Below are 27171 nucleotides of genomic sequence, written 5' to 3' on the forward strand. Positions count from 1 at the left end.
GGCAGGGGACACCAGAAATGGGCTTCAAACTGTACCCGGTCCTTCGGCGTGTCCAGCGAACGCTTTAACCACTAGGCTACCCCACTGCCGGCTAACCGGATTACGTATACTAGTGTTGGGAATTGTTTGAAATATCACAATTGATGATTGCTTCATTACCAACGATCAATCATCGAAAAAAATTGGTTAGCGTCATTTTTCAGATTTCCTATCCATGTTGTTATTGCAGATATGTATAACAGGATGCAACTGGCTACTTTAAAGTGATGACTAATAATATCATGAACATAAACTTCCTGGAGTCTTAGAGAAACATTCAGTCATGGCTTTTCAGTTAGTGAAGTGAGTTTTCTAAGAATTAAACACGTTTTCAGGCCCTGACAACTTTTAAGATATGTTCCATTGTCAAGTTTTTATAGACTAAAACAGTAGTTCCAAAATCGTTTATGTTCGATTATGAGAATACATGATCGATTGCTTGGTCGTTTGGTCACTGCGACCAATCTTCGATTATTTCAATTAATCGGAGCACCACTAACGTACACCCGCATTTTGTTTTGGGATATAGTCCCATTGGCGGATCCAAAGGGGGTGTAGGGTGTGGGTATGGGTGTTCATGGGGTTCGGACCCCCCCCCCCCCCTTTTTTTTTCTGAAAATGACTAAAGTCCACATTGAAGTAAGTTAATGTTTTGCATTGGCGAAGCCGAGGGGGCTATGAAAACACATTCCCCTCCCTTCCCCCCTCCTTTCACAATTTCTGGATCCGCCTATGGGTCCGATGAGCAGACTTTGACAAATTAATGTGCTGGGATTGACTTTAGTTTTGGCAGTGTTAGAGAGAGAGGGTGACTGTAAAGAATAATCAAAATACTAGAGTTGTTGTGTTTTGCATGAGTGTATTAGACAGAGAAAGGGATGGTTTGGAATATGAGTGATGCCTTATGAACGTTGCTCTTGGTGGATGGACTAAAATATGGTGGAATGTATTGATTGAAGGTATGAATTGCGAGTGCACTCATTGACGAAAGGTTTGGCATATGTCGAAGATATCGCCTGAAGAGTGATCTCTTTGACCCCACTGTTTGACATTAGTGGGTACAATGACTCCAGGGAGTGACATGTCCTGTCGGTTCCGATTGAAATTGACGAGCATTCGCATGCAGAGTCACACCCCCTTCCCCCGTCCCAACCCACATCAACACCCCTACTGTGTGCACTCTTATAGGTGTAACACATATCACGTCTCTCTCTGCAGTCAGATTGGACGTAATGTTTTTACTTGACTTCATTTTTCGAGTAAATTAAACCTGATAATTTTGAGAATTTCTTGTCTGATCATATATTTTATAATAGCAATATCGTTATTGATAGGAAAATAATTTCTTATGAAGGGTGGTTTCAAAGGGGTATCTCTCAAATTTGTGATCTTGTTGATGAACATGGCAGTTATCTGTCTTTGGTTGATTTTAATGAAATGTATCAATTGAATGACGGTTTCTTTTTTAGAATAATATGATGTCATTAGCTCTATAACAAACTATTTTGCTGGCTTGTAAATAGTGAAAGAAAACACTGGACAATGTGCAGGAATTACACCATTTACTCGGTTGTTACTTTCAATTAATAAAGGCTCCAAAGCCTATTACTATATCCTGTGTTCTTCAAAAGGACTCCAAGAGCACAGTTAAAGTGGCAAGAGGATTTTCAGAGTGGTCTTGACTGGAACTGTATTTTCCGAAAATCGTTTAAATCAACACAAGACACCAAACTTAGATGGTTTCAGTACAGGATATTCCATAGAATTTTAACTACCAATACATTTCTTAAACAATAAAATAAAATAAAATATTCTGATTTATGTTCATTCTGTAATGAAGAAAAGGAATCTATTTGTCACTTGTTATGGGACTGTGAATTTGTGCAAACCTTTTGGTCCAATGTTTTATCATGGTTAACAGAAGGTTGTTGTCACATCCATAAGCTGAAACTCACTTTGGAACTGATAATGTTTGGCTGTAAGAAAAATGTTTTCACTGACTCTGTTTTTGACTTGTTCATATTATTGGGAAAATATTGTGAGTGAATGGTTTGTCTTGTTTCGCAAATTTGTCCACCTGTATCCCATTAGATTGCTGCATATCTTCTGACTGAGCGGTTTCCTGGCTGCTAAGTCTTGACTGTAATTCAGTAATAAAATTTAAATCCCCCAACCCCCCTAAACAAACCCAAAAAACAAAGACGAAAAAAAAGACCCAACAACTCTGAAATGCGCGATCTCTCTCTCCCCTCTCTCCCCATGTCTCTGTCTCTCCCTCTCTCTCTCCCATCCTCTCTCCTGCTCGCCTCCCCTCCCTCTCTCGCCCTTCCATCTCTCCCCCACCCTCCTCTCCCGCTATCTCCCTCTCTCCCCGCTACCCCCCCTCTCTCTCACCCTCTCTCTCTCTCTCTCACACTCCTACGTGAGACGTCGTGACAGACGTGACGTTACTCCGAAAAGCGCTCTCTCTCCCCGTCACCACTCCCCCTCTCTCTACAAGGATTCTACATCACTCTGACAAACTCTGTCGACTTTTGTCCCCATGCCAGGTTACTATAATGCTATTTAAAGCGACTAAATCAAACCTGTTGTGATACCTATCCACCAAACGTAATGCTGTATGAACGAATGACCGCAGTGGTACGAATACTTAGTTCTGTTAAACTTTGTTAATGCGATGACAAAATACGGATATTTGAACTTTGACACGTATATTATACATATACTCAAGACAAAAAGTAAGGAAACCGATAAACAGATAGTGAAAGTGAAATGTCTGTAAAATGGATTTCGGACGAGTAGATGTAGATCATTATTTTGTGCACAACACAGGGATACCGTCAAAGTACTGTTATATTATATATGCATCGCGCAGTCTCTCTCTCTCTCTCTCTCTCTCTCTCTCTCTCTCTCTCTCTCTCTCTCTCTCTCTCTCTCTCTCTCTCTCTCTCTCTCTCTCTCTCTCTCTCTCTCTCTCTCTCTCTCTCTCTCTCTCTCTCTCTCTCTCTCTCTCTCTCTCTCTCTCTCTCTCTCTCTCAGTCCTAATCCACCAAACGTAATACTGTATAAACGAATGACCGTAGTGGTACGAATACTTAGTTAAACTTTGTTCATGAAATAACAAAATCTTTTAAAGGAAAGAATATTTTCCTAGGTCGAAACATGACCTGGATCCGTTTCCACTTTTATTATCATTTGATTTTAAAAATACCGACATCAGTAGGATTGCATCAAGCACTCTCATTCATGTTTAACAATTCATCGAATGGCAAATAGCTATGGAAGATTCTAAATTTTAGAAATAACGTCCGCTCTAACCCTTTTCATACACAGGCCCTCGTGTCTTTGCGAGGATTAAAGAATTTAAAAACATGTATACAAATTTGATGTATTGTACCGTGAAGCATTTCGAGTCGGGGTTATCTTAAATTGTTATATATTTTTTGAAATCTTTAATCCTCGCAAAGACACGAGGGCCTGTGTTTTCTTAGTGTAACAAAGTACATTTTGTGCCCGGAGCTATTTACATTTAATGCACGAGGACGTTTCCGTTCAGTGATTGATTATCCAAAATTAAATTTAAAGTTTTTAATTAAATTACAGTTTTTTTATATTATTTTATTCAGTCAGATACGTGACTCGAAGCGTTAAAATTGTGTGTTGTGGATTATTTCTAAAATATGTAAACACGGCCGAAGTTATGTGTCGCAGTGTGTGGCTGCGCCAACTCAAATGTTACCTGGAGAGGGTGGCCTAGTGGTTAAAGCGTTCGCCCGTCGCGCCGAAAACACGGGTTCGATTCCCCACTTGGGTACAATGTGTGAAACCCATCAGTCGTGTCCCTCGATGTGATATTGCTAGGATATTGCTAAAAGCGACGTAAACTAAACTTTCTGTCGCAGGTTGTTGTGAGTTGATGCGTTTTCTGACCTGAAAGTTTCATCCAGCAAACTACGACACCTGCAGAGGTCAAGGGGATTTTAACCGATTTGATTACGTGGTTGGGCGGTTGGGTTGCCGAGTGGTTAAAGCGTTCGCCCGTCACGCCGAAGACCCGGGGTCGATTCCCAACATAGGTGACTATGTGTAAGGCCATTTCTGGTGTCCCCTGCCGTGATATTTGCTGGAATATTGCTAAAAGCGGCGTAAAACCATACCCTCTCACTCCTTTCGTGATACCGTAGCCGACGTAAAATGCGGCGTGGGATGATGATGATGATGATGATGATGATATTTTATTATTTATTATAGGGTATTCATATAGTGCACATATCCACGCAACTAGTGCTTGCTCAAAGCGCTGGTATTATTTTTCCTCGATCATTGGATGTTAATCTCTCTCTGATGATGATGATGATGATGATGATGATGATGATGATGATGATGGTGATGATGATGATGATGATGATGGTGATGATGAGAAGGTTGAACCAGGAAACGCTACCTGGGAGAAGCCCCATTCTGGGCTGCTTGTAAAGGGGAGTTGGGTTGGGTGGGGCTGGGGGTCTGAATACTGCCTTCGTGTATTTTAATCAGTAAATAATATTAAAATTAATAAAGTTAATAAAATCATAATTACGGGGCTGAAGGTGATGTTGATATAAATCACGTCAATAAATGGCGCGATGCATATGAGCTAGATGTGACAAAAGAGTTAATACAATAAAGAATATATTATAGGACTGCTCACGAACTCAATCGAACCGCTGTTTAACCCTCACGGCTCGTTTTATCATAATGTGTCAAAGTTCACAAAAACACAAACAATTTCGTGATGTAACTGTCCCTTCATAATCGAAAACCTATTTTGTAATAACATAATGTAACCTATTAATCATACCTGAGAACATGTGATCTCATTATAAACCACATAAACTGTTACCATAACTGTAAAAACTGCTTTGAAGAACCAATGATTTATAGATACAAGCTGACAGAGTGACACGTAAATGGGAATGCCCAATAATATGTGGATCTGGTCGAAGAACTGTCTGAGCTGCACCTTACTAGCCTGAAGGTATGAAGAGACACTGGTGACATAAAAAAATCCCGATTCTGATACAGAGAAGTAATGATCGCTTTACCTTCACGCGAGACACTACCTGTCAGAATGATGTATTTTTATCGTGATGGGTAACGATCAGTGCATGATATCGGAAACGTCATACAGAGAGAGTAGGTCAGGGGCTTACCGATAAAACAATACGAGTCTGATTGACAGTGTTAGAACTGACTTAGGCGGGCAGTGGAAACGCCAGGGCAAGAGAAGAATCACCCGAACAAAGAACATGCGGACGATAGTGATTCTTGCCTGTTTATTGTACAGTGTAGCTGGACATCTTGCCCCTGTTCCGCATGTACATATTCCTGTCCTCCTGCCCCACCCTGGAGTACCACCCCCGGGACATATACCACCCCCGGGATATCCGCCACCCCCTGCAATCCATCCACCCGGAGCCTTTACGTTTGGTGGTGTCAACCATCTTCTACCCAATGGTCAGAATGGTGTTTCGAATGGACAGCTAAGCCAGAATATGGCCAATACTCAAATATTAAATCACATTGAGTACAGGATTGTGAACGGGGTTCGGGTACCTGTAACAGGTCCTGCTGCAGGTCCTGGTGCAGGTCTTGCTGTTGATACTGCTGCTTCACAGACACAAGGCTACGGAGTAAATGGACAAAATTCTATCGTGTCTGACTCTGCGTCGAAATCGAACGCTGAACAGTTGTCCACGGGTCAGAATAAAAAAGAAGTCACCAGCGTGGAGGAGAATAGCAACTTTCTTGTTGCTCAAGCTTTCGTGGATCCTGGAAATCTTGTAGAGGAGATACCGACGGGTGGGGACACTGCAACACTGCTTGAGGAAACCACGGACACAGGATCGCCTTCTAACTCAGTGGCTGCCTCATCAACGTCAACAACGGCATCAACATCTTCAACAGATTTAGCAGCTGGTACTCCAGCAAACGTCGCAACAGATGCATCAGCTGGTCCTGGTGTGGTATCTAATGCATTGCCCGAACAAAATGGTGTCAGTACAATGGATTTCAGCCAGAGTGGAACAGCCTCAGTGGTATCTTCCAGTGAAAAGACAGCAGTTGGTACATCAGCAGCCACGGGAACCAACCCCACGGAAACCAGCCCCACAGGAACAGCAACTGAACCCGGGACCGCTAGAGACACAACCGCAACAGGCACAACCATCACAGGCAGCCCCACAGGCTACATACAAGGATCAGAGTATCAACAGGCAGGATTCGGTTCTACTGTCACTGGGAATGGGATTCTCAATAATGTAGGTAGCCTTTATAACCTTCAATCACAGACGGCGCACAGTCACGCACTTGGCGGATCGATGACAGGAACCGCGAATTCTCTATATCCGACGGGTGCTCAAAGTGGAACGATGGCAGCCGGAAGTGATACAATGAACGCTGCATATCATACGGGAGGTCAGACAGGAACAATGACAGCTGGAAGTGGTATTGTGAATACTGCATATCCTACGGGAGGCCAGACAGGAAGTTTAACAGCCGGAACCGGTACTGTGAATACTGCATATCCTATGGGAGGTCAGACAGGAAGTATGACAGCTGGAAGCGGTACTGTCAATACTGCATATCCTACGGGAGGCCAGACAGGAAGTTTAACAGCCGGAACCGGTACTGTGAATACTGCATATCCTATGGGAGGTCAGACAGGAAGTATGACAGCTGGAAGCGGTACTGTCAATACTGCATATCCTACGGGAGGCCAGACAGGAAGTTTAACAGCCGGAACCGGTACTGTGAATACTGCATATCCTATGGGAGGTCAGACAGGAAGTATGACAGCCGGAAGCGGTATTGTGAATACTGCATATCCTATGGGAGGTCAGACAGGAAGTATGACAGCCGGAAGCGGTACTGTGAATACTGCATATCCTATGGGAGGTCAGACAGGAAGTATGACAGCTGGAAGCGGTACTGTCAATACTGCATATCCTATGGTAGGTCAGACAGGAAGTATGACAGCCGGAAGCGGTACTGTGAATACTGCATATCCTATGGGAGGTCAGACAGGAAGTATCAGCTGGAAGCGGTACTTGTAAATGGCATATCCTATGGGAGGTCAGACAGGAAGTATGACAGCCGGAAGCGGTACTGTGAATACTGCATATCCTATGGGAGGTCAGACAGGAAGTATGACAGCTGGAAGCGGTACTGTGAATACTGCATATCCTATGGGAGGTCAGACAGGAAGTATGACAGCCGGAAGCGGTACTGTAAATACTGCATATCCATATGGGAGGTCAGACAGGAAGTATGACAGCCGGAAGCGGTACTGTGAATATGCTGCATATCCTATGGGAGGTCAGACAGGAACAATGACAGCCGGAAGCGGTACTGTAAATACTGCATATCCAGCGGGAGGTCAGACAGGAACAATGACAGCAGGCGGAGGTCAGACCAGTACTGATATCCAAGCTCAGACAGGAAGTATGACAGCTGGAAGCGGAACTGTAAATACTGCATATCCAATGGGAGGTCAGACAGGAAGTAATGACAGCCGGAAGCGGTACTGTGAATACTGCATATCCTATGGGAGGTCAGACAGGAAGTATCAGACAGGAATACTGCATATGACAGCAGGAAGTATGACAGGAAGCGGTACTGTGAATACTGCATATCAGACAGGAAGTATGACAGCTGGAAGGGAGTGTCAGGTACAGGGAAGTATGACAGCCGGAAGCGGTACTGTGAATACTGCATATCCTATGGGAGGTCAGACAGGAAGTATGACAGCCGGAAGCGGTACTGTAAATACTGCATATCCAATGGGAGGTCAGACAGGAACAATGACAGCCGGAAGCGGTACTGTGAATACTGCATATCCTATGGTAGGTCAGACAGGAAGTATGACAGCTGGAAGCGGAACTGTGAATACTGCATATCCCTATAGGAGGTCAGACAGGCATACTGTGAATACATATCCGGCAGGAGCTGAGACCCAGGAGGTCTGTGAATACTGCATATCCTATGGAACAGGAAGTATGACAATGGGAGGTCAGACAGGAACAGAAGTGGTATTACTGTGAATACTGCATATCCAGCGGAAGCTACTGTGAATACTGCATATCCTATGGACAGGGAAGTATGACAGCCGGAAGCGGTACTGTGAATACTGCATATCCTATGGGAGGTCAGACAGGAAGTATGACAGCCGGAAGCTGTGAATACTGCATATCCAGCGGGAGGTCAGACAGGAAGTATGACAGCTGGAAGCGGTGCTGTAAATGCTGCATACCAATGCATATCCTATGGGAGGTCAGACAGGAAGTATGACAGCCGGAAGCGGTACTGTGAATACTGCATATCCTATGGGAGGTCAGACAGGAAGTATGACAGCCGGAAGCGGTACTGTGAATACTGCATATCCTATGGGAGGTCAGACAGGAAGTATGACAGCCGGAAGCGGAACTGTGAACACTGCATATCCTATGGGAGGTCAGACAGGAACAATGACAGCCGGAAGCGGTATTATGAATACTGCATATCCTATGGGAGGTCAGACAGGAAGTATGACAGTCGGAAGCGGTATTGTGAATGCTGCATATCCTACGGGAGGTCAGACAGGAAGTATGACAGCCGGAAGTGGTACTGTGAATACTGCATATCCAATGGGAGGTCAGACAGGAAGTATGACAGCCGAAAGCGGTACTGTAAATGCTGCATATCCTATGGGAGGTCAGACAGGAACAATGACAGCCGGAACCGGTACTGTGAATACTGCATATCCTACGGGAGGTCAGACAGGAAGTATGACAGCTGAGAGCGGAACTGTGAACACTGCATATCCTATGGGAGGTCAGACAGGAACAATGACAGCCGGAAGCGGTATTGTGAATACTGCATATCCTATGGGAGGTCAGACAGGAAGTATGGCAGCTGGAACCGGTACTGTGAATACTGCATATCCTACGGGAGGTCAGACAGGAAGTATGACAGCCGGGAGCGGTACTGTGAATGCTGTGGGAGGTCAGACAGGAACAATGACAGCCGGAAGCGGTACTGTGAATACTGCATACCCTATGGGAGGTCAGACAGGAAGTATGACAGCTGAGAGCGGAACTGTGAACACTGCATATCCTATGGGAGGTCAGACAGGAACAATGACAGCCGGAAGCGGTATTGTGAATACTGCATATCCTACGGGAGGTCAGACAGGAAGTATGGCAGCTGGAACCGGTACTGTGAATACCGCATATCCAATGGGAGGTCAGACAGGAACAATGACAGCCGGAAGCGGTACTGTGAATACTGCATATCCTATAGGAGGTCAGACAGGAAGTATGACAGCTGGAAGCGGAACTGTGAACACTGCATATCCTATGGGAGGTCAGACAGGAACAATAACAGCCGGAAGTGGGATAGTCAACTCGGTCCATATGACTGGAAGCCAAGCAGGAACAGCGTCATCCGGTACTGTGAATTCTACATATCCAGTGAATACTGGAGCGACGACAACCGGAAGTGGTGTCGCTACTTCTGCATATCCTGCGGTTGCACAAACAGGAACCGGAATCGGAATCACAGAGGCTACGGGAAAGAGTTCTACCAGTCAGACAATTTCGGTAAGATTTTATTTCACTGACATTAATAACATAAGTTAATATTGCGACAAAGCGCAGCCCAAACTCACGGAATATGGATAACAAAAAGAAAAAGTGAAACAACGCGATATCTCGTCTGTCGGAGACCTCACATTTTGTTTCTCGGCTGAGGATTTAGTCAGATAGATGTTTTATCAGGTGACAACCAAGCGGACAGCCCTTAAAGTTCGAGTTAAAAGTTAAATTTTCGAAGTCTGAAACTGTTCTAACCATAGTTAAGCTAAACCTTTAAACCAACTCCACGAACATGTGGAGGCGAGCATTCGTGGCATTGACATAATCGTGTTTTTAACGCTTTGACATAATCGTGTTTTTAACGACTTATCATCTGATGTTTTCAGTTAATGGGATAGTGTTTTGTAAATTGTAGATCAGTGTTTCGATTAATTTTGCAGGAGATAAGACAGTTTAAACCTGTTAACTTAACGCATTTGCTTACGATGGCTATTCCCCAGAATACCGTAAATATATACGCAATATCACGCACCATTGAGCGTAAGAGACGATATTCTGTGGTGACGTTAACTTTGCATAAACGACTGAGTTTGGTTTTACGCCGCTTGTAGCAATATACCAGCAATATCACGGAGGGGGACACCAGAAATGGGCTTCACTCATTGTACCCATGTGGGGATTCGAAACCGGATCTTCGGCGTGACGAGCTAACGCTTTAACCAGTAGACTACCCCACCGCCCCTGCATAAACGAATTATTCAGCTGACTATATATATAGTGCACGTGAGAATAGGTGAATGTTCGCCAACGGGCACAACATTTGCATGTTACAACGGCATTTTAAACCGTTAGCTTCGCGCATTATCCTGAATTGTCGATAGACGATAAATATACAGATGATGCTGAACTTTACGTTTAAAATCCATATGGGGCGGTGGGGTAGTCTAGTGGTTAAAGCGTTCGCTCGTCACGCTGAAGACCCGCGTTCGATTACCGCATGGGTACAATGTGTGAAGCCCATTTCTGGTGTCCCCCGCCGTGATGTTGCTGGAATATTGCTAAAAGTCTATACCTTTCTGTAAATTGTGACATAACATAAAAAGCATTTAATTTTAATGAGAGTTTATCTTGTTATATATAAATACCATTTATATGTAAACAGTGCACATAGTTCAAGCGAAATTAACATTTTAAACATAAATAATAAGATACAATTTTATCAACACATTCTTTCTTAAACAGAATACAAGGGCATATACAAATATTAAAGTCTTAATTCATTCAAGTGGACAAAACAGATTATAGCCTAATCTCAAAGGGGTTACAGGGGACCCGTGAAGATCCGGTTTGGAATTGGTCTTCAGCAACCCATGCTTGTTCTAAGAGGCGACTAACGGGATCGATTGCTGAGTGCGACATTAAACAACAAACCAACCAACCAACCAACCAACAAACAAACAAACAACAAACAAACACCTTATGGAACCACAATAACGACATGACAGCAATGTCGGTGAAAATGTTAAACGGTTTATGGTAAACGGGTTTTCAAACAGACTTTAAACCTCCACTCAGTGTATGACAAATTTATCAATCCATCAGTCTAGTTTATTTGTGTCATTTAAATCGATCTTTTGCATATTTTATTTGATTAGAAATTTGATATTTTCTTCAGTTGTTCTTTTTTACGAATAAAATTTTGCCGTCATTTTTGCCAACGTGTAATGAACCCATGCCGTCAGTTATGGCTTAAGGTCATGTGATAAATCACGATGTCACGTGACCATTCCCATTGTCACCACACAACAGTGTAATACATCAATATCTCTCAGTATCTTTAGGCTAAATACAGATTAGTGATGATACGCATCATGATGGTGACTTCTGTCGCCTTCAGCGTTGTGACATACACGATTACAAAGAATCTACACATATTCCCGTTATTCTACCTTGAAAAAACATGAAGTTATATATTTGTTGTAAGAAATCTGTTTCTTTATAAAAATATATAAGTTATGCAAAATGCTACATAGATCACATACTTCTTAATCGCCAAAACATTGATAATTTAAATTCTTACATAAAAACGATAAAAATTATTCCAAGTTTATGAAACACTTTCATCCAATGATATAATGTTTAGGTAGGTGTTGGGAGAACATGTGGTCGTTATATCGCTAAGGTAACGTCGATACGACGTTAAAATGTCACTCGCTTAATCTGGTAAAGGTGAACAGGGTCGCATCACGAAATCCGGATGGAAACAGTCACAAACACCTGCAAAGGCATGGCAGTTCATGCTTCACTCATTCTACGTGAAGTTTCGCTTCAATTGTTGACGTCTTTAAACAAAAAAGGGTATCTGTGGCATTGAAAGGGCGAAGGCGTTGAAATATTAAGCCATCCCAATCGTAATTAACCCGATTATCCCATGATCACGATAGATTTTTTATTTATTGGAATGACGGAAACGACTTGCATAGGAGACTGTCTGACGATGTCACGTGACCATACTACGTCGTCTTCCCATTCATTAACGACCCGTGAAGGCCCGGTTAGAATATTGGCCTTCAGTAACCCATGCTTGTCGTAAGAGGTGACTAACGGGATCGGGTGGTCAGGCTCGCTGACTTGTTTGACACATGTCATCGGTTCCAATTGCGTAGATCGATGCTCATGTTGTTGATCACTGGATTGTCTGGTCCAGACTCGATTATTTACAGACCGCCGCCATATGGCTGTAATATTGCTGAGTGCGGCGTAAAACTAAACTCACTCACCCCATTCATTAAGATAATAGCACAGCGTGCTTCATTGGTTCTTTATAGCATCCGAAAACCAAAAGTAGAAGCGATTCAGTATTCCAAGAAGCATTTTAAGACTATAACAGTCAGCTGATGATCTCTCCTTGTGGTAGGGTTGTGAATGAGTGAGTGACTTGGAGTTGACGCTTTCTTGAACAGTGCTCTAGCTCTATAACGGTGCGTCAGTTTAATATATAAGGGAACATGTCATGGCGATGAGAAATTGTGATTCATTAACATTAAGTGTTAGAACTTAGTTTTAGTTTTTTAGAAGTTTAAAACACAAAGACACGAATTGTTGTAGATTACAATATCTTTACTGTATAGCATTTGAACAGATTACCCACGTTATTTCTCAACATGGTGGGGTAGCGTAAAGTACTGTTGGAAATAAAAAAACCCCTGTTTTTTCACATTTATATCCACAATTTATGAAGTTAATATGTCAAAGTGTGAAATATCTGTTAGACCAAGTTCGGCCTAACTACAGTCTCAGTGGTAGGGAGATAGGAAACGTGAAAAAAGTCCAAGTCGACTTATTTGGAACAGACCTTGGCTTTATGCAAATTAGTGTGCGATGATATTGATATTGTCATCATACCTGGCTGAGCCACCTAATTGTCATCTATAGTCTGATCTATTGTTTTAAACAGGTATTCGTATTTTTTCTAAGTTTTGCTCGATTTTACGAGTAAACATGCTTTTCTGGATATCCTATTTCGCATCCCACTGAACGCCCAGTTAGGCCGATGTGGGTTATTTCGACATATGCTATTTGCAATTGTGTAAATTTTAGGGTTACAGAGTAACAGCCAAAAAACAGTTTTTCTATTTCCGACAGTACTTTAGTGGTTAAGGCGTTCGCTCGTCAGACCGAAGGCCTGTGGGGAATCGAACCCGGGTCTTCGGCGTGACGAGCGAACGCTTTAACCACTAGGCTACCCCACCGCCCTCGAAACTGTATTGCCGACAGAGAAAGTATACGCTCATGTTTGACGGTAGCTTAAATGAAATAAATATAAAATGGTTATTTGACGGTGGTGTATTTGATGCAGGCTTAATTTGTGTGCTTTGGACCGTAATATTGTCGTGTTTTTCCAACTGTCTTATCCAAATGAAGTTTTGATAACGTTCACCGTTTCGGGGTCAAATTGAAAGTGCAAACTTTCTTTTGTGCGTCAGTTTAGATTCCTCCTCCGTGATGCGAGCACATGATTCAGAAATATATAACCTAAATTAGGAATATGAGACAGCACAGCTTTGCCAAATACGCCCGTTCAGCATGTTAATTGTAACTGTGACAAGTTTGATTGACAGGCGAAGCACGAAATAGACACCTGAAGATGTCACGCCCATCAATCTCAATCAGTTGTTAAATACGCCCGATCAGGGCACTGAGGACAGTCATGCAGCCTTCTGAGCCCACATGGAACATGTGTTAACAGTTTTCGAATTCTTTTACCCTGCTGATTCAAGTAAACTTGCAATTATACCAGATCGCTCGTGGATCTGTTTTCACGTTGGGTTTTAATTAATACCTTCCAGAACAGTCTAATTCATCATCAACAGTAGACGTGTTTTGGGATTTCCCGTTCTGAAACGTCGTACTTAATCATTATAAAAAGGGCGCATATTTGATTTATTATGAAAATATTTGGCATAAGAGACAATTCTGGTAGTTTGAAATAGACACTGTATGTTTATGATTGACAGTAAGAAATAAACACTACATCAATCACAATGATTTTCTGAAAATGAAAATGATGTTGTACATTATAATTCTTTGGGTGGGTCTTTTGTAACATAGCCACGGTTTGACTAGACGTCATTGCAGCTGGCTTGAAGTCTACACTAACAAAATATTTATTCCTCTAGAGCTAATTTCTAAAAAAATAAGCATGCAATGAAAAATATGGGTTTCTACACTGGGTACTAGTTTAAGTCTGTATCTATATGAATATGGTGACTAATTGAGCGAAGACCGACTGTGTTTACACAGTTTTTGAGCCCACATCTTCCTAAACATTTATCATTTAAATATGATAGACGACTTAATCTCCAACCCATGAAAATCCCCGTTAGAATTGGTCTTCAGCAAACCATGCTTGTAAGAGGCGACTAAAGGGACCGGGTGGTCAGGCTCGCTGACTTGGTTGACTCATGTCATCAGTTCCCAATTGCGTAGATCGATGCTCACTGGTATTGATCACTGGTTTGTCCAATCCAGATTTGATTATTTACAGACCGCCGCCACATAGCTGAAACATTGCAACGGTAAACAACAAACAAACAAACAAACAAACAAACAAACAAACAACCCTCACTATTGTATTGTAATTATCACGCAAAAGTACATCAACCATTACACATGGCAACACAAACGTATTATTTCTGCCAACAAACAGATCATGGGCTTGTCGGCCTTAACTGACAAGGACCATTGATGGAACTGTGCTTTTACACAAGCTTTGCTTTAATATGAGCGTCCAATATGAAAAAAGAAAAACATTTACCTCAGTATTTTAGCAGCAGAAATTCCTGTTTCTAACAAAATGTTTCGGCACACATTAAAAGCTAGGGGCAATATAAAACTAACACTAATCAATATAATTACAATTAAATACCAATAAAACCTTGATACGGAAACAAATCGTCTCATCCAGGATCCGAACCCACACCCTCAGATTCAGGCACCATATCGGCAGCACATAAAGCCAGCCGCCTAAACCGCTCAGCCACCGCGACTTCCACTCTTACTCTTCTCTCTCTCCTCGAAACCCCCACCCCACCCCCAACTTACCACCACTGCTCATAAACGCCTGTACGCATGTATCCGTCATAAATAAGGTGAGCTATTTGATAACTTTTATTCAGAATTGAAGGCCATGTGGCCAAGAGTACAACAGGTAATACAACATTGTCATGGTGTGTAGAGTTGAAATATAATTCATAATACAATTATTTTAACGTAGGTTTTGCTTCAGGTATATACATATTCCTTTAAGAACAGTGACACTGTGTATCTTCATAAGGGCTCGGAATTTGACAATTGAAGGTGGGCTGTAGAAATAGGCTGGAATACATTGGGATCTGCATCGGTTATAAAATGGACATATTAGCAACAAGTGATATTCGTCTTCAAGCACGTTTAAAGTACATTTGTTACAAACTAATTCTTTATATGAGACAATTATCTTTGAAAAACGTTGTTTTTGTATATTCAAGTTATGTGATTGGCATCGGAATTTGATCAACATTCGCATCTTTGTTTAATGCGCCACAGGAAATATTCAGTAAAGGTGAGCTATTTCACACCTGGGGATTATAAATTACAGGTGCCTCACCAGTAAGACATCACCAATCTGTCAACAAGATGCAATGTACGTGTTAAGTGCCCTCATTAGCCCTTGCACAATCACATGACGTCACACTGGCTAGCATCTCACACTCGTCACACTGGTCATTCATGTTTGGGGCTCATGTTGTATTGTTCTTTTACCTAACAGGTATTGTTAATTACGTCTTCACAGGTAAAATATGATTGATGGTCATCTGAGGTACAGTACTTAGAGTGGCAATTCACGCTGGTCACTTTGTTAATGTTGTGAGTTAGTGGTCAGGTGAGCACCGTAATCGCTGAGCGCAGAAATACCTACTAACACACAACGCATACGGAGTCAGTGCAAATATGCATGTGCTGGGCACTGTCGCGTGCGTGCTTTACGCGCTGCACATGTGCTACGCGCAATATCCTGGACGAAGATGGCAAGGTCAAGAACGGTCAAACAGAGCATTTGGTCCCGGAATGTTAACGTAAGATTTCGTTCATCTCAAGTTACACCAACCGGGGACACATCGGAAAAGGAAAATACCGGAGGCGACCAAACACGGAAGGAAAGTTCTGCTTCAGGAATCAGGCGCAGCGGCAGAGCTGGTCAGCAGATTCGTACGCCACAGCAAAGAATTAACCAACGACGTCGCCAAGAAAACGTCTTAAACAGAATCCGAGCCAGGGAAAGAGCTACCTCAAGAACAAACAGTCGCTTGGCATCAGGACCCGCAATACGTGGACGTTTTGGTAGCGATGTTGCATCGAGACGCAGACAGGCGACACATGAGAAGCAGAGACGAGCCATGTTGAGGAGTAGTCAGTTAAACAGGCATCAAGGTAAGAAGGCTCAGACTCCTCTAAGAAATGCCAGACCGTTAGCAAGAAGGACTAACGGTAGACCAGCAGTGAACAAAATGCGTCCGCAAAGTTCGGAAACTGAAAACAAACAGTCACCTGATATTGAAATGAACTCTGCAGGTCGTTTGAGGTCATCAAGTACACCTGCATTGTCTCGAGCTAATTCTAAACCACGTTTCACGAGACCAAGGACAATTTCAAGGACAAAACAAGGACAGGTCCGTATGAATAGAAATCTGGCGAGATCAGCTGTTAGGCGACCTGCGTTGGTAAGAAACCCTTCTTCCAACAAGATTCGATCCCAGCCTGGAGTATCATCCGCTTCAACAAGGAAAATGTCACCCACTTCACGTGCCAATTCCAGACAAATGCGCCTAGAGGTTCTCCCACAGTCAAGGACCAAGGCCATCATGCACCCGAATAGACAAGGAGAAGCCGCAGCTAGAAAGGATGTTATTCAAACTGAGACATATTCACAGAAATTGGGTGAGTTTGACTTATTTGACAAGGGACACAACTTGTTAGGTGAACAAACCTTTTCAAACACGAACCAGAATTCAGTCAACCCATTGTTTACCAAGAGAAGTAAAAAACTACCCGGTGATATGTCTGGGACCACCTCGACACGAAACAGGATTTATAATTATGTGCAAGAGTCATCAAGATCAACAGCAGCTGAAAAGACACACGTGTACGTACAAGCACCATCAAAGCCATTGGCACCAAGAAAGATGAATGATCACCTGGAAACGCCATCAGAATCACCAAGGACAAGAAAGAATACAAATTACGTTCAGACTCCATCCAGACCATTCACTGTTTCTGAGAATAGAAGTAAGCCTAGAATGGTTGTCGCAAGTACCAATGTCAATCCTCCTTCTGGACAAATTCAACGTATATTTCAACAAGTGTCTGATCAATTTCCAAATGCTCCGCTAGCCACAATCAAATCCATTGCACGAAGTTTATATTATGTAGCCAATCAAGCTGCTGCTCGTAAATCCTCACAAGGACCCAAACTCGAGTTACCTGAGAATACAGCTCCAAAGCCTGCCACGATACCCAAGGTCAATACAGCAAATACTTCTGTAAGTCAAACTCAAAAGACATTGGTGCTAACTTAAATCACAACACAAGTTCTATGACGAGAGTCCGTGTCAGTTTTACTAGTTCCTCTGTGCCCAAGGAAGGTCTTACTGGTGGTATGACCACAATGAACTATTCCGGATTAGAACTCGGAACTACTGTGAAAGGAACAACGCCCCCAACGTACCGACACCCCATCATACCAAGTCAGTTTGACAGCTCAACGACAGAACCTTCACCTTTGTCACAAACACATATGTCTCCCCAATTGTCCGTTGTGTCAATGCCGACAAATAAACCCATAGCAAGCATACCAGTTCCTCCTGGACAAAGTGAGCAGTTTATTGACGTTCAACCGCCAAGTGGCCAGCAGCCTCCCTCTCGCCCTAGTACAAAGCCTGACTACAATGTCAGGCCGCTTCCAGTGCTTCCTGGGACGTCAGAGACGCAACCAGAACTCAAAAGCGCAAACCCGACACCAGTACCTGAGACTATTCCAGGTCCCCCTACTGGAGTGTTCTCTGGTGCAGCTCCTCCTAAAGAGCCGCAACTACCTGCCGCCAGTCCCGAGGTTGTAAGCACACCTGTGGAAGTGCCATCATCTCCTATCGTCAGCAAACCTGTTCCACACCCACCGGTAGATGTACCATCACCATCTGTCGTTAGTCATAACATGGTACCCACTCCTGCTGTGGGTAAACAAGCGAGTGATAAGGTTCTACACTCACCTGCTGAAATATCATCCGTACCTGTTGCTGGGACAAAGATTGTGCAGCCACCTGCCGAAGTATTGTCATCTCCACAAGCAAGTGATAAGGTGGTACACTCACCTGCTGATGTATCATCTGTATCTGTTGCTGGTCCAAACATTGTACAGGCTCCTGTTGAAGTGCCGTCTCTTCACGTCGCCAGTAACAACGATCTACACGTTCCTGTACAAGTAACGCCACCGCCTGTCGACAGTCACAATGTTGTACAGCCATATGTAGAAGGATTGTCCCCATCACTTGCAAGTGATAAGGTTGTACACGCACCTGCTGAAGTATCATCTGTACCTGTTGCCGGTCCTAAGATTGTACAGCCACCTGCCGAAGTATTGTCATCATCACAAGCAAGTGTTAAGGTTGTACACGCACCAGCTGAAGTATCATCTGTATCTGTTGATGGTCCAAACATTGTACAGGCTCCTGTTGAAGTGCCGTCTCTACACGTCGCCAGTAACAACGATCTACACGTTCCTGTACAAGTATCGCCACCACCTGTCGACAGTCACAATGTTGTACAGCCATATGTAGAAGGATTGTCCCCATCACTTGCAAGTGGTATTGTTGTACACGCACCTGTTGAAGTATCATCCGTACCTGTTGCTGGTCCAATGATTGTGCAGCCACCTGCAGAAGTATTGTCATATCCACCAGCAAGTGATAAGGTTGTACACGTACCTGCTGATGTATCGCCACCAAGTGTCATTAATAACAACGTTGTACACGCTCCTGTCGAAATATTGTCATCTCCACCAGCAAGTGATAAAGTTGTACACGCACCTGCTGAAGTATCATCTGTACCTGTTGCCGGTCCAATAATTGTGCAGCCACCTGCCGAAGTATTGTCATCTCCACCAGCAAGTGATAAGGTTGAACACGCACCTGCTGAAGTATCATCCGTACCTGTTGCTGGTCCAATGATTGTGCAGCCACCTGCCGAAGTATTGTCATCTCCATCAGCAAGTGATAAGGTTGTACACGCACCTGCTGATGTATCGCCACCAAGTGTCATTAATAACAACGTCGTACACGCTCCTGTCGAAATATTGTCATCTCCACCAGCAAGTGATAAAGTTGTACACGCACCTGCTGAAGTATCATCTGTACCTGTTGCTGGTCCAATGATTGTGCAGCCGCCTGCCGAAGTATTGCCATCTCCACAAGAAAGTGATAAGGTTGTACACTCACCTGCTGATGTATCGCCACCGCCTGTCACTAGTAACAACGTTGAACACGCTCCTGCTGAATTATCGCCACCAAGTGTCATTAATAACAATGTTGTACACGCACCTGCTGAGATATCGCCACAGCCTGTCACTAGTAACGACGTTGTACACATTCCTGCTGAACTATCGCCACCGACTGTCACCAGTAATACCGCTGTACACACACCTACTGAAGCATCATCTGTACCTGTTGCTGGTCCAATGATTATGCAGCACCCTGCCGAAGTATTGTCATCTCCACCAGCAAGTGATAAGGTAATACACACACCTGCTGAAGTATTGTCATCTCCACAAGCAAGTGATGAGGTTGTACACGCACCTGTTGAAGTATCATCTGTACCTGTTGCTGGTCCTAAGATTGTGCAGCCGCCTGCCGAATTATTGTCATCTCCACCAGCAATTGATAAGGTTGTACACGCACCAGCTGAAGTATTATCTGTACCTGTTGCCGGTCCAATGATTGTGCAGCCACCTGCCGAAGTATTGTCATCTCCACCAGCAAGTGATAAGGTTGAACACGCACCTGCTGAAGTATCATCCGTACCTGTTGCTGGTCCAATGATTGTGCAGCCACCTGCCGAAGTATTGTCATCTCCACCAGCAAGTGATAAGGTTGTACACTCACCTGCTGATGTATCGCCACCAAGTGTCATTAATAACAACGTTGTACACGCTCCTGTCGAAATATTGTCATCTCCACCAGCAAGTGATAAGGTTGTACACGCACCTGCTGAAGTATCATCTGTACCTGTTGCTGGTCCTAAGATGGTACAGCCACCTGCCGAAGTATTGCTATCTCCACCAGCAAGTGATAAGGTTGTACACTCACCTGCTGAAGTGTCATCTGCACCTGTTGCTGGTCCAAAGATTGTGCAGGCGCCTGCCGAAGTATTGTCATCTCCACCAGCAATTGATAAAATTGTACACGCGCCTGCTGAAGTTTCATCTGTACCTGTTGCTGGTCCAAAGATTGTGCAGCCGCCTGCCGAAGTATTGCCATCTCCACAAGAAAGTGATATGGTTGTACACTCACCTGCTGATGTATCGCCACCGCCTGTCACTAGTAACAACGTTGAACACGCTCCTGCTGAATTATCGCCACCAAGTGTCATTAATAACAATGTTGTACACGCACCTGCTGAGATATCGCCACAGCCTGTCACTAGTAACGACGCTGTACACATTCCTGCTGAACTATCGCCACCGACTGTCACCAGTAATACCGCTGTACACACACCTGCTGAAGCATTATCTGTACCTGTTGCCGGTCCAATGATTGTGCAGCACCCTGCCGAAGTATTGTCATCTCCACCAGCAAGTGATAAGGTAATACACACACCTGTTGAAGTATTGTCATCTCCACCAGCAAGTGATGAGATTGTACACGCACCTGTTGAAGTATCATCCGTACCTGTTGCTGGTCCTAAGATTGTGCAGCCACCTGCCGAAGTATTGTCATCTCCACCAGCAAGTGATAAGGTTGTACACTCACCTGCTGATGTATCGCCACCAAGTGTCATTAATAACAACGTTGTACACGCTCCTGTCGAAATATTGTCATCTCCACCAGCAAGTGATAAGGTTGTACACGCACCTGCTGAAGTATCATCTGTACCTGTTGCTGGTCCAAAGATGGTACAGCCACCTGCCGAAGTATTACCATCTCCACCAGCAAGTGATAAGGTTGTACACGCACCTGCTGAAGTATCATCTGCACCTGTTGCTGGTCCAAAGATTGTGCAGGCGCCTGCCGAAGTATTGTCATCTCCACCAGCAAGTGATAAAATTGTACACGCGCCTGCTGAAGTGTCATCTGTACCTGTTGCTGGTCCAGAGATTGTGCAGCCGCCTGCCGAAGTATTGCCATCTCCACAAGAAAGTGATAAGGTTGTACACTCACCTGCTGATGTATCGCCACCGCCTGTCACTAGTAACAACGTTGAACACGCTCCTGCTGAATTATCGCCACCAAGTGTCATTAATAACAATGTTGTACACGCACCTGTTGAGATATCGCCACAGCCTGTCACTAGTAACGACGTTGTACACATTCCTGCTGAACTATCGCCACCGACTGTCACCAGTAATACCGCTGTACACACACCTACTGAAGTATCATCTGCACCTGTTGCCGGTCCTAAGATTGTACAGCCAACAGCCGAAGTATTGTCATCATCACAAGAAAGTGATAAGGTTGTACACGCACCTGCTGAGGCATCGCCACCGCCTGTCACTAGTAACAACGTTGTACACGCACCTGCTGAAGTATCATCTGTACCTGTTGCTGGTCCAAAGACTGTGCAGCACCCTGCCGAAGTATTGTCATCTCCACAAGCAAGTGATAAGGTGGTACACGCACCTGCAGAAGGACCATCCACATCTGTTGCTGGTCAAAAGACTGAACGGCCACCTGTCGAAGTATTATCAACACCTTCAGCCAGTCATAAGGTTGTACACGCTCCTGCTGAAGTATCGCCATCTCATGTCACCAGTCACAAGGTGGAACATCCAAGTATTGTAGTATGGTCACCACCTGTCGAAAATCACAATGTATGGGACAAGGCTGCTAAAGAATGGTCAGCACCTGTTGTCACACAAAAGATTGGACACGCCCCTGTTAAAGCACCATCACCTTTCACCAGTAACAGTAAGGCGGAACAGCCAGCTGTTGTAGTGTGGTCACCACCTGTTGAAGGTCACAAGGTTGTTCATCACGCTGCTGAAGAAACATCACCAGCTATAGCCAGTCGCAAGGTTGTACAAGCACCTGTTGAAGTACCGGTTGTCCCTAACAACAATGTTCCAAGCGCACCTGAAATTGCATCTCTACCTACCTTTAGTCACAATGCCGTACATGTTCATCCAGCTGCTGAAGAATTAGCTCTAGCCAGTCGCGAGGCTGTACAAGCACCTGCTGAAGCACCAACTCTTCCTAACAATAACAACGTTCCAAGAGCACCTGAAAATGCACTTCCACCTGCCTCCAGTCACAATGTTGTGCATGCATCTGTGGAAGCATCGTCACCTCTCGTTAGTCAAAGAATTGTACACACACATGCTGAAGTACCACACCAATATGTAGATAGTCAAAATGGTGTGCATCGAACTGTTAAAGTGCAATCCGTACCTATGTCTAGTCGAAAGACTATGCCATCACCCTTTGCAGGACCATCTCGAACTGTCACCAGCAACATAAACAGGACTGTACACGCTTCTACGGTAGTATCACCTCTCTCTATCGCCATTCAGAAGGCTTCACATGCACCCGTTGAAAATCCTCCAAGTTTTGTCGCCAGCCAGTACGTTGTACGCGCACCTGGTGAGGTACCATCTGTACCTATTACCAATCAGAAAGTTACATACGTACCCGTCAAGATACCGTCAGTACCTGTCAACAGCCGTTACGTTGTACGCGCACCTGTTGACGTATCGTCGCCACTTGTCACCAGTCAAGAGGTGGCGCACGCACCTGTTCAAGCACCATCTCTACCTGTCGCCAACAACGAGGTTGTAGACTCCGTACAAACTTATGTTGAAGTTACACCTCTACCTGTTACCATTCCCAAGGCTGTACAAGCCTATACTGAAAAAACAAAACCACCTCCAACCAACCAGGAGGCTCTACAAGATCATGTTGAAGTTACGCCCCTACCTGCTATCAACTACGTGTCTGGGCAAGCTCATGTTGAAGTCCCAACTCTACCTGTCAAGAGTAACAAAGTCCTGGAATCTCAAGGTCCTGTACAAGCTCATCTTGAAGCACCAACACAGTCTGCCATCAACCACGAGGCTGTACCAGCCCATTATGAGGCAGCCAAACTACCTCCCACCAACCACATGGCTCATGTTGAAGTTACGCCCAAAATTGCCACCAGTCAAGAGGTGGCGCACGCACCTGTTCAAGCACCATCTCTACCTGTCGCCAACAACGAGGTTGTAGACTCCGTACAAACTTATGTTGAAGTTACGCCTCTACCTGTTACCATTCCCAAGGCTGTACAAGCCTATACTGAAAAAACAAAACCACCTCCAACCAACCAGGAGGCTCTACAAGATCATGTTGAAGTTACGCCCCTACCTGCTATCAACTACGTGTCTGGGCAAGCTCATGTTGAAGTCCCAACTCTACCTGTCAAGAGTAACAAAGTCCTGGAATCTCAAGGTCCTGTACAAGCTCATCTTGAAGCACCAACACAGTCTGCCATCAACCACGAGGCTGTACCAGCCCATTATGAGGCAGCCAAACTACCTCCCACCAACCACATGGCTCATGTTGAAGTTACGCCCAAAATTGCCACCAGTCAAGAGGTGGCGCACGCACCTGTTCAAGCACCATCTCTACCTGTCGCCAACAACGAGGTTGTAGACTCCGTACAAACTTATGTTGAAGTTACGCCTCTACCTGTTACCATTCCCAAGGCTGTACAAGCCTATACTGAAAAAACAAAACCACCTCCAACCAACCAGGAGGCTCTACAAGATCATGTTGAAGTTACGCCCCTACCTGCTATCAACTACGTGTCTGGGCAAGCTCATGTTGAAGTCCCAACTCTACCTGTCAAGAGTAACAAAGTCCTGGAATCTCAAGGTCCTGTACAAGCTCATCTTGAAGCACCAACACAGTCTGCCATCAACCACGAGGCTGTACCAGCCCATTATGAGGCAGCCAAACTACCTCCCACCAACCACATGGCTCATGTTGAAGTTACGCCCAAAATTGCTACCAGTCAAGAGACTGTAAGAGTTAATCCTGAAGCAACAACACTACCTGCCAGTCAGGAAGGTGCACATAGGTCTGTTGAGACTACGTCCCTTCTCGACGCCAGTCACGATGCTGCGCTCGCACCTTCTAAAGTTGCCACTGACCACGGTGTACACGCACCTGCTGAAGTTACTCCAATATCAGTCGCCAGTGACTATAGTGCACATGCACCTGATGAAGTTACTCCTCTACCTGTTGCAAGTCACGAGGGTGGACACGCTCCTGAAGGAACAGCGATACCAGTCAACAGTCGCCATGGTGAACACGCACCTGCTGACGTTACGCCCCTAACAGTTACTAGTCACGAGGGTGGACACGCTCCTGAAGGAACAGCGATACCAGTCAACAGTCGCCATGGTGAACACGCACCTGCTGAAGTTACTCCCCTAACAGTTACTAGTCACGAGGGTGGACACGCTCCCGAAGGAACAGTGATACCAGTCAACAGTAACCATGGTGAACAGGCACCTGCTGAAGTTACTCCCCTACCAGTTACTAGTCACGAGGGTGGACACGCTCCCGAAGGAACAGTGATACCAGTCAACAGTAACCATGGTGAACAGGCACCTGCTGAAGTTACTCCCCTACCAGTTACTAGTCACGAGGGTGGACACGCTCCCGAAGGAACAGTGATACCAGTCAACAGTAACCATGGTGAACAGGCACCTGCTGAAGTTACTCCCCTACCGGTCACTAGAGACCACGGTGAACATGTACCTGCCGAAGTAAATTCCCTACAATTCTCCACTCACAATGCCCAAAGAGCTTCTTCAACAGCAATTGGAAGTGGTAATATGTCGCAGATGCCTGTTGAGATCACATCTCCTCCTACGGCTAGATACCAGAGTGCCAAATCAACTGTTGAAATCACCACTCATCCAAATGAACAGACTTCCCAGCCTAACTCATATCACGTCTATCCAAACGCACCCAGCTTGGTAACAGTGGGATCTGTCGCTACGACCACGCAGAGATCTCCCCTTAAACATTCAACCAATGCTCTGTCCCAAACTACAACATCAACATCATCAGCACCGACAACGACATTAGCAGCAGTAGCAACAACACCATCTGCTGCGTCGACACCAACTGCAACATCCACACATGGGTCAGAAACAACAACAAGCCCGACAACGACAACATCAGCCGTCGCAGCATCAGCTACAGAGACAACAGCAGCTCCAGCAACAAAAGGAAACACTACAACAGGGACATGGACTCCTACATCAACAGCAGCAGCAACAACAACAACTGGGACAACAACCCCAGCAACAACAACGCCAGCTACAACAGAGCCTACTCCGCCTCCTGAAGCAACTGAGGCCCCTGAACCTCCTGAAAATGGAGAACTCTCGCTTGCCTATTACATTTTCCAGCATCTCCTGCCCGCTCTTTATCGGGGATATCCTCAAACTATGCCGCGCAACACCAACACCATGCAATGGCAGACGCCTCGACATATTCCTTCAGTCCACTATGCCCAGCCTTCAGGACCTGCTCAATGGAACTATCAGCCACGAAGAGGAACTTATCCACAATCACCCGACAGAAACTCACCGGCATATCATCCCCCAGAAACCACAGGCCCTGCAATGCACTATCAATATGGTGAAGGATCAGAAATGCCACCAGTGATGAACTCAAACGCAGAAGAACCCACAGATGCCCAGCTCATCGCAAGGGAGTATTATCAATATAGAGATCCACTTCCAGTACAATCCATGGCAGCTCAACCTTCAGGAGTCAGAGGCTCTCCAATGTGGCATCAGTACAGCGACGTTCATACAGTGCCACCATGCTCAACTCGATGGCAGATCAACCTTCAGCTCAACCTACAGAAGCCTCACGATCTGCAATGCACCATCAGTACAGCAACGTTCATACAGTGCCACCCATGCTCAACTCGATGGCAGATCAACCTTCAGCTCAACCTACAGAAGTTAGAGGGTCTTCAATGTATCATCAATACAGCGATGTGCATACAGTGCCAGCCATGCTCAACTCGATGGCAGATCAACCTTCAGCTCAACCTACAGAAGTTAGAGGGTCTTCAATGTATCATCAATACAGCGATGTGCATACAGTGCCACCCATGCTCAACTCGATGGCAGATCAACCTTCAGCTCAACCTACAGAAGCCAGACGATCTGCAATGTACCATCAGTACAGCAACGTTCATACAGTGCCACCCATGCTCAACTCGATGGCAGATCAACCTTCGGCTCAACCTACAGACGTTAGAGGGTCTTCAATGTATCATCAATACAGCGATGTGCATACAGTGCCACTCATGCTCAACTCGATGGCAGATCAACCTTCAGCTCAACCTACAGAAGTTAGAGGGTCTTCAATGTATCATCAATACAGCGATGTGCATACAGTGCCACTCATGCTCAACTCGATGGCAGATCAACATTCGGCTCAACCTACAGAAGTCTCACGATCTGCAATGCACCATCAGTACAGCGACGTTCATACAGTGCCACTCATGCTCAACACGATGGCAGATCAACCTTCAGCTCAACCTACAGAAGTTAGAGGGTCTTCAATGTATCGTCAATACAACGATGTGCATACAGTGCCACCCATGCTCAACTCGATGGCAGATCAACCTTCAGGTCAACCTACAGAAGCCTCACGATCTGTAATGCACCACTCATACAGCGACGTACATACAATACCACCTGCGC

At 44.8% G+C, this 27171-nt stretch overlaps 4 protein-coding genes across 4 annotated transcripts; all 4 read left to right on the forward strand.

Annotated features, from left to right (window-relative positions):
• The first annotated feature begins 5573 nt into the window (after positions 1–5573).
• On the forward strand, positions 5574–7133 carry LOC124283894 (uncharacterized transmembrane protein DDB_G0289901-like). Its single transcript, XM_046719931.1, has one exon. It carries the CDS (start codon positions 5574–5576, stop codon positions 7131–7133), a length of 1560 nt encoding a protein of 519 aa, XP_046575887.1.
• LOC124283896 (uncharacterized transmembrane protein DDB_G0289901-like) lies at positions 7134–8258 on the forward strand. Its single transcript, XM_046719932.1, has 2 exons — positions 7134–8088; positions 8173–8258. Exons 1-2 carry the CDS (start codon positions 7134–7136, stop codon positions 8256–8258), a joined length of 1041 nt encoding a protein of 346 aa, XP_046575888.1.
• Positions 8259–8342: 84 nt separating this feature from the next.
• Positions 8343–10048, forward strand: LOC124283897 (uncharacterized transmembrane protein DDB_G0289901-like). Its single transcript, XM_046719933.1, has 2 exons — positions 8343–9656; positions 10037–10048. Exons 1-2 carry the CDS (start codon positions 8343–8345, stop codon positions 10046–10048), a joined length of 1326 nt encoding a protein of 441 aa, XP_046575889.1.
• A 7736-nt stretch (positions 10049–17784) lies between these two features.
• Positions 17785–27129, forward strand: LOC124283898 (mucin-17-like). The gene has a single exon (XM_046719934.1). It carries the CDS (start codon positions 17785–17787, stop codon positions 27127–27129), a length of 9345 nt encoding a protein of 3114 aa, XP_046575890.1.
• Positions 27130–27171: the final 42 nt, after the last annotated feature.

The sequence above is a fragment of the Haliotis rubra genome, unplaced genomic scaffold, assembly GCF_003918875.1.
Source record: "Haliotis rubra isolate DU_JTF1 unplaced genomic scaffold, ASM391887v1 Scf324, whole genome shotgun sequence".
NCBI lineage: Eukaryota > Metazoa > Mollusca > Gastropoda > Lepetellida > Haliotidae > Haliotis > Haliotis rubra.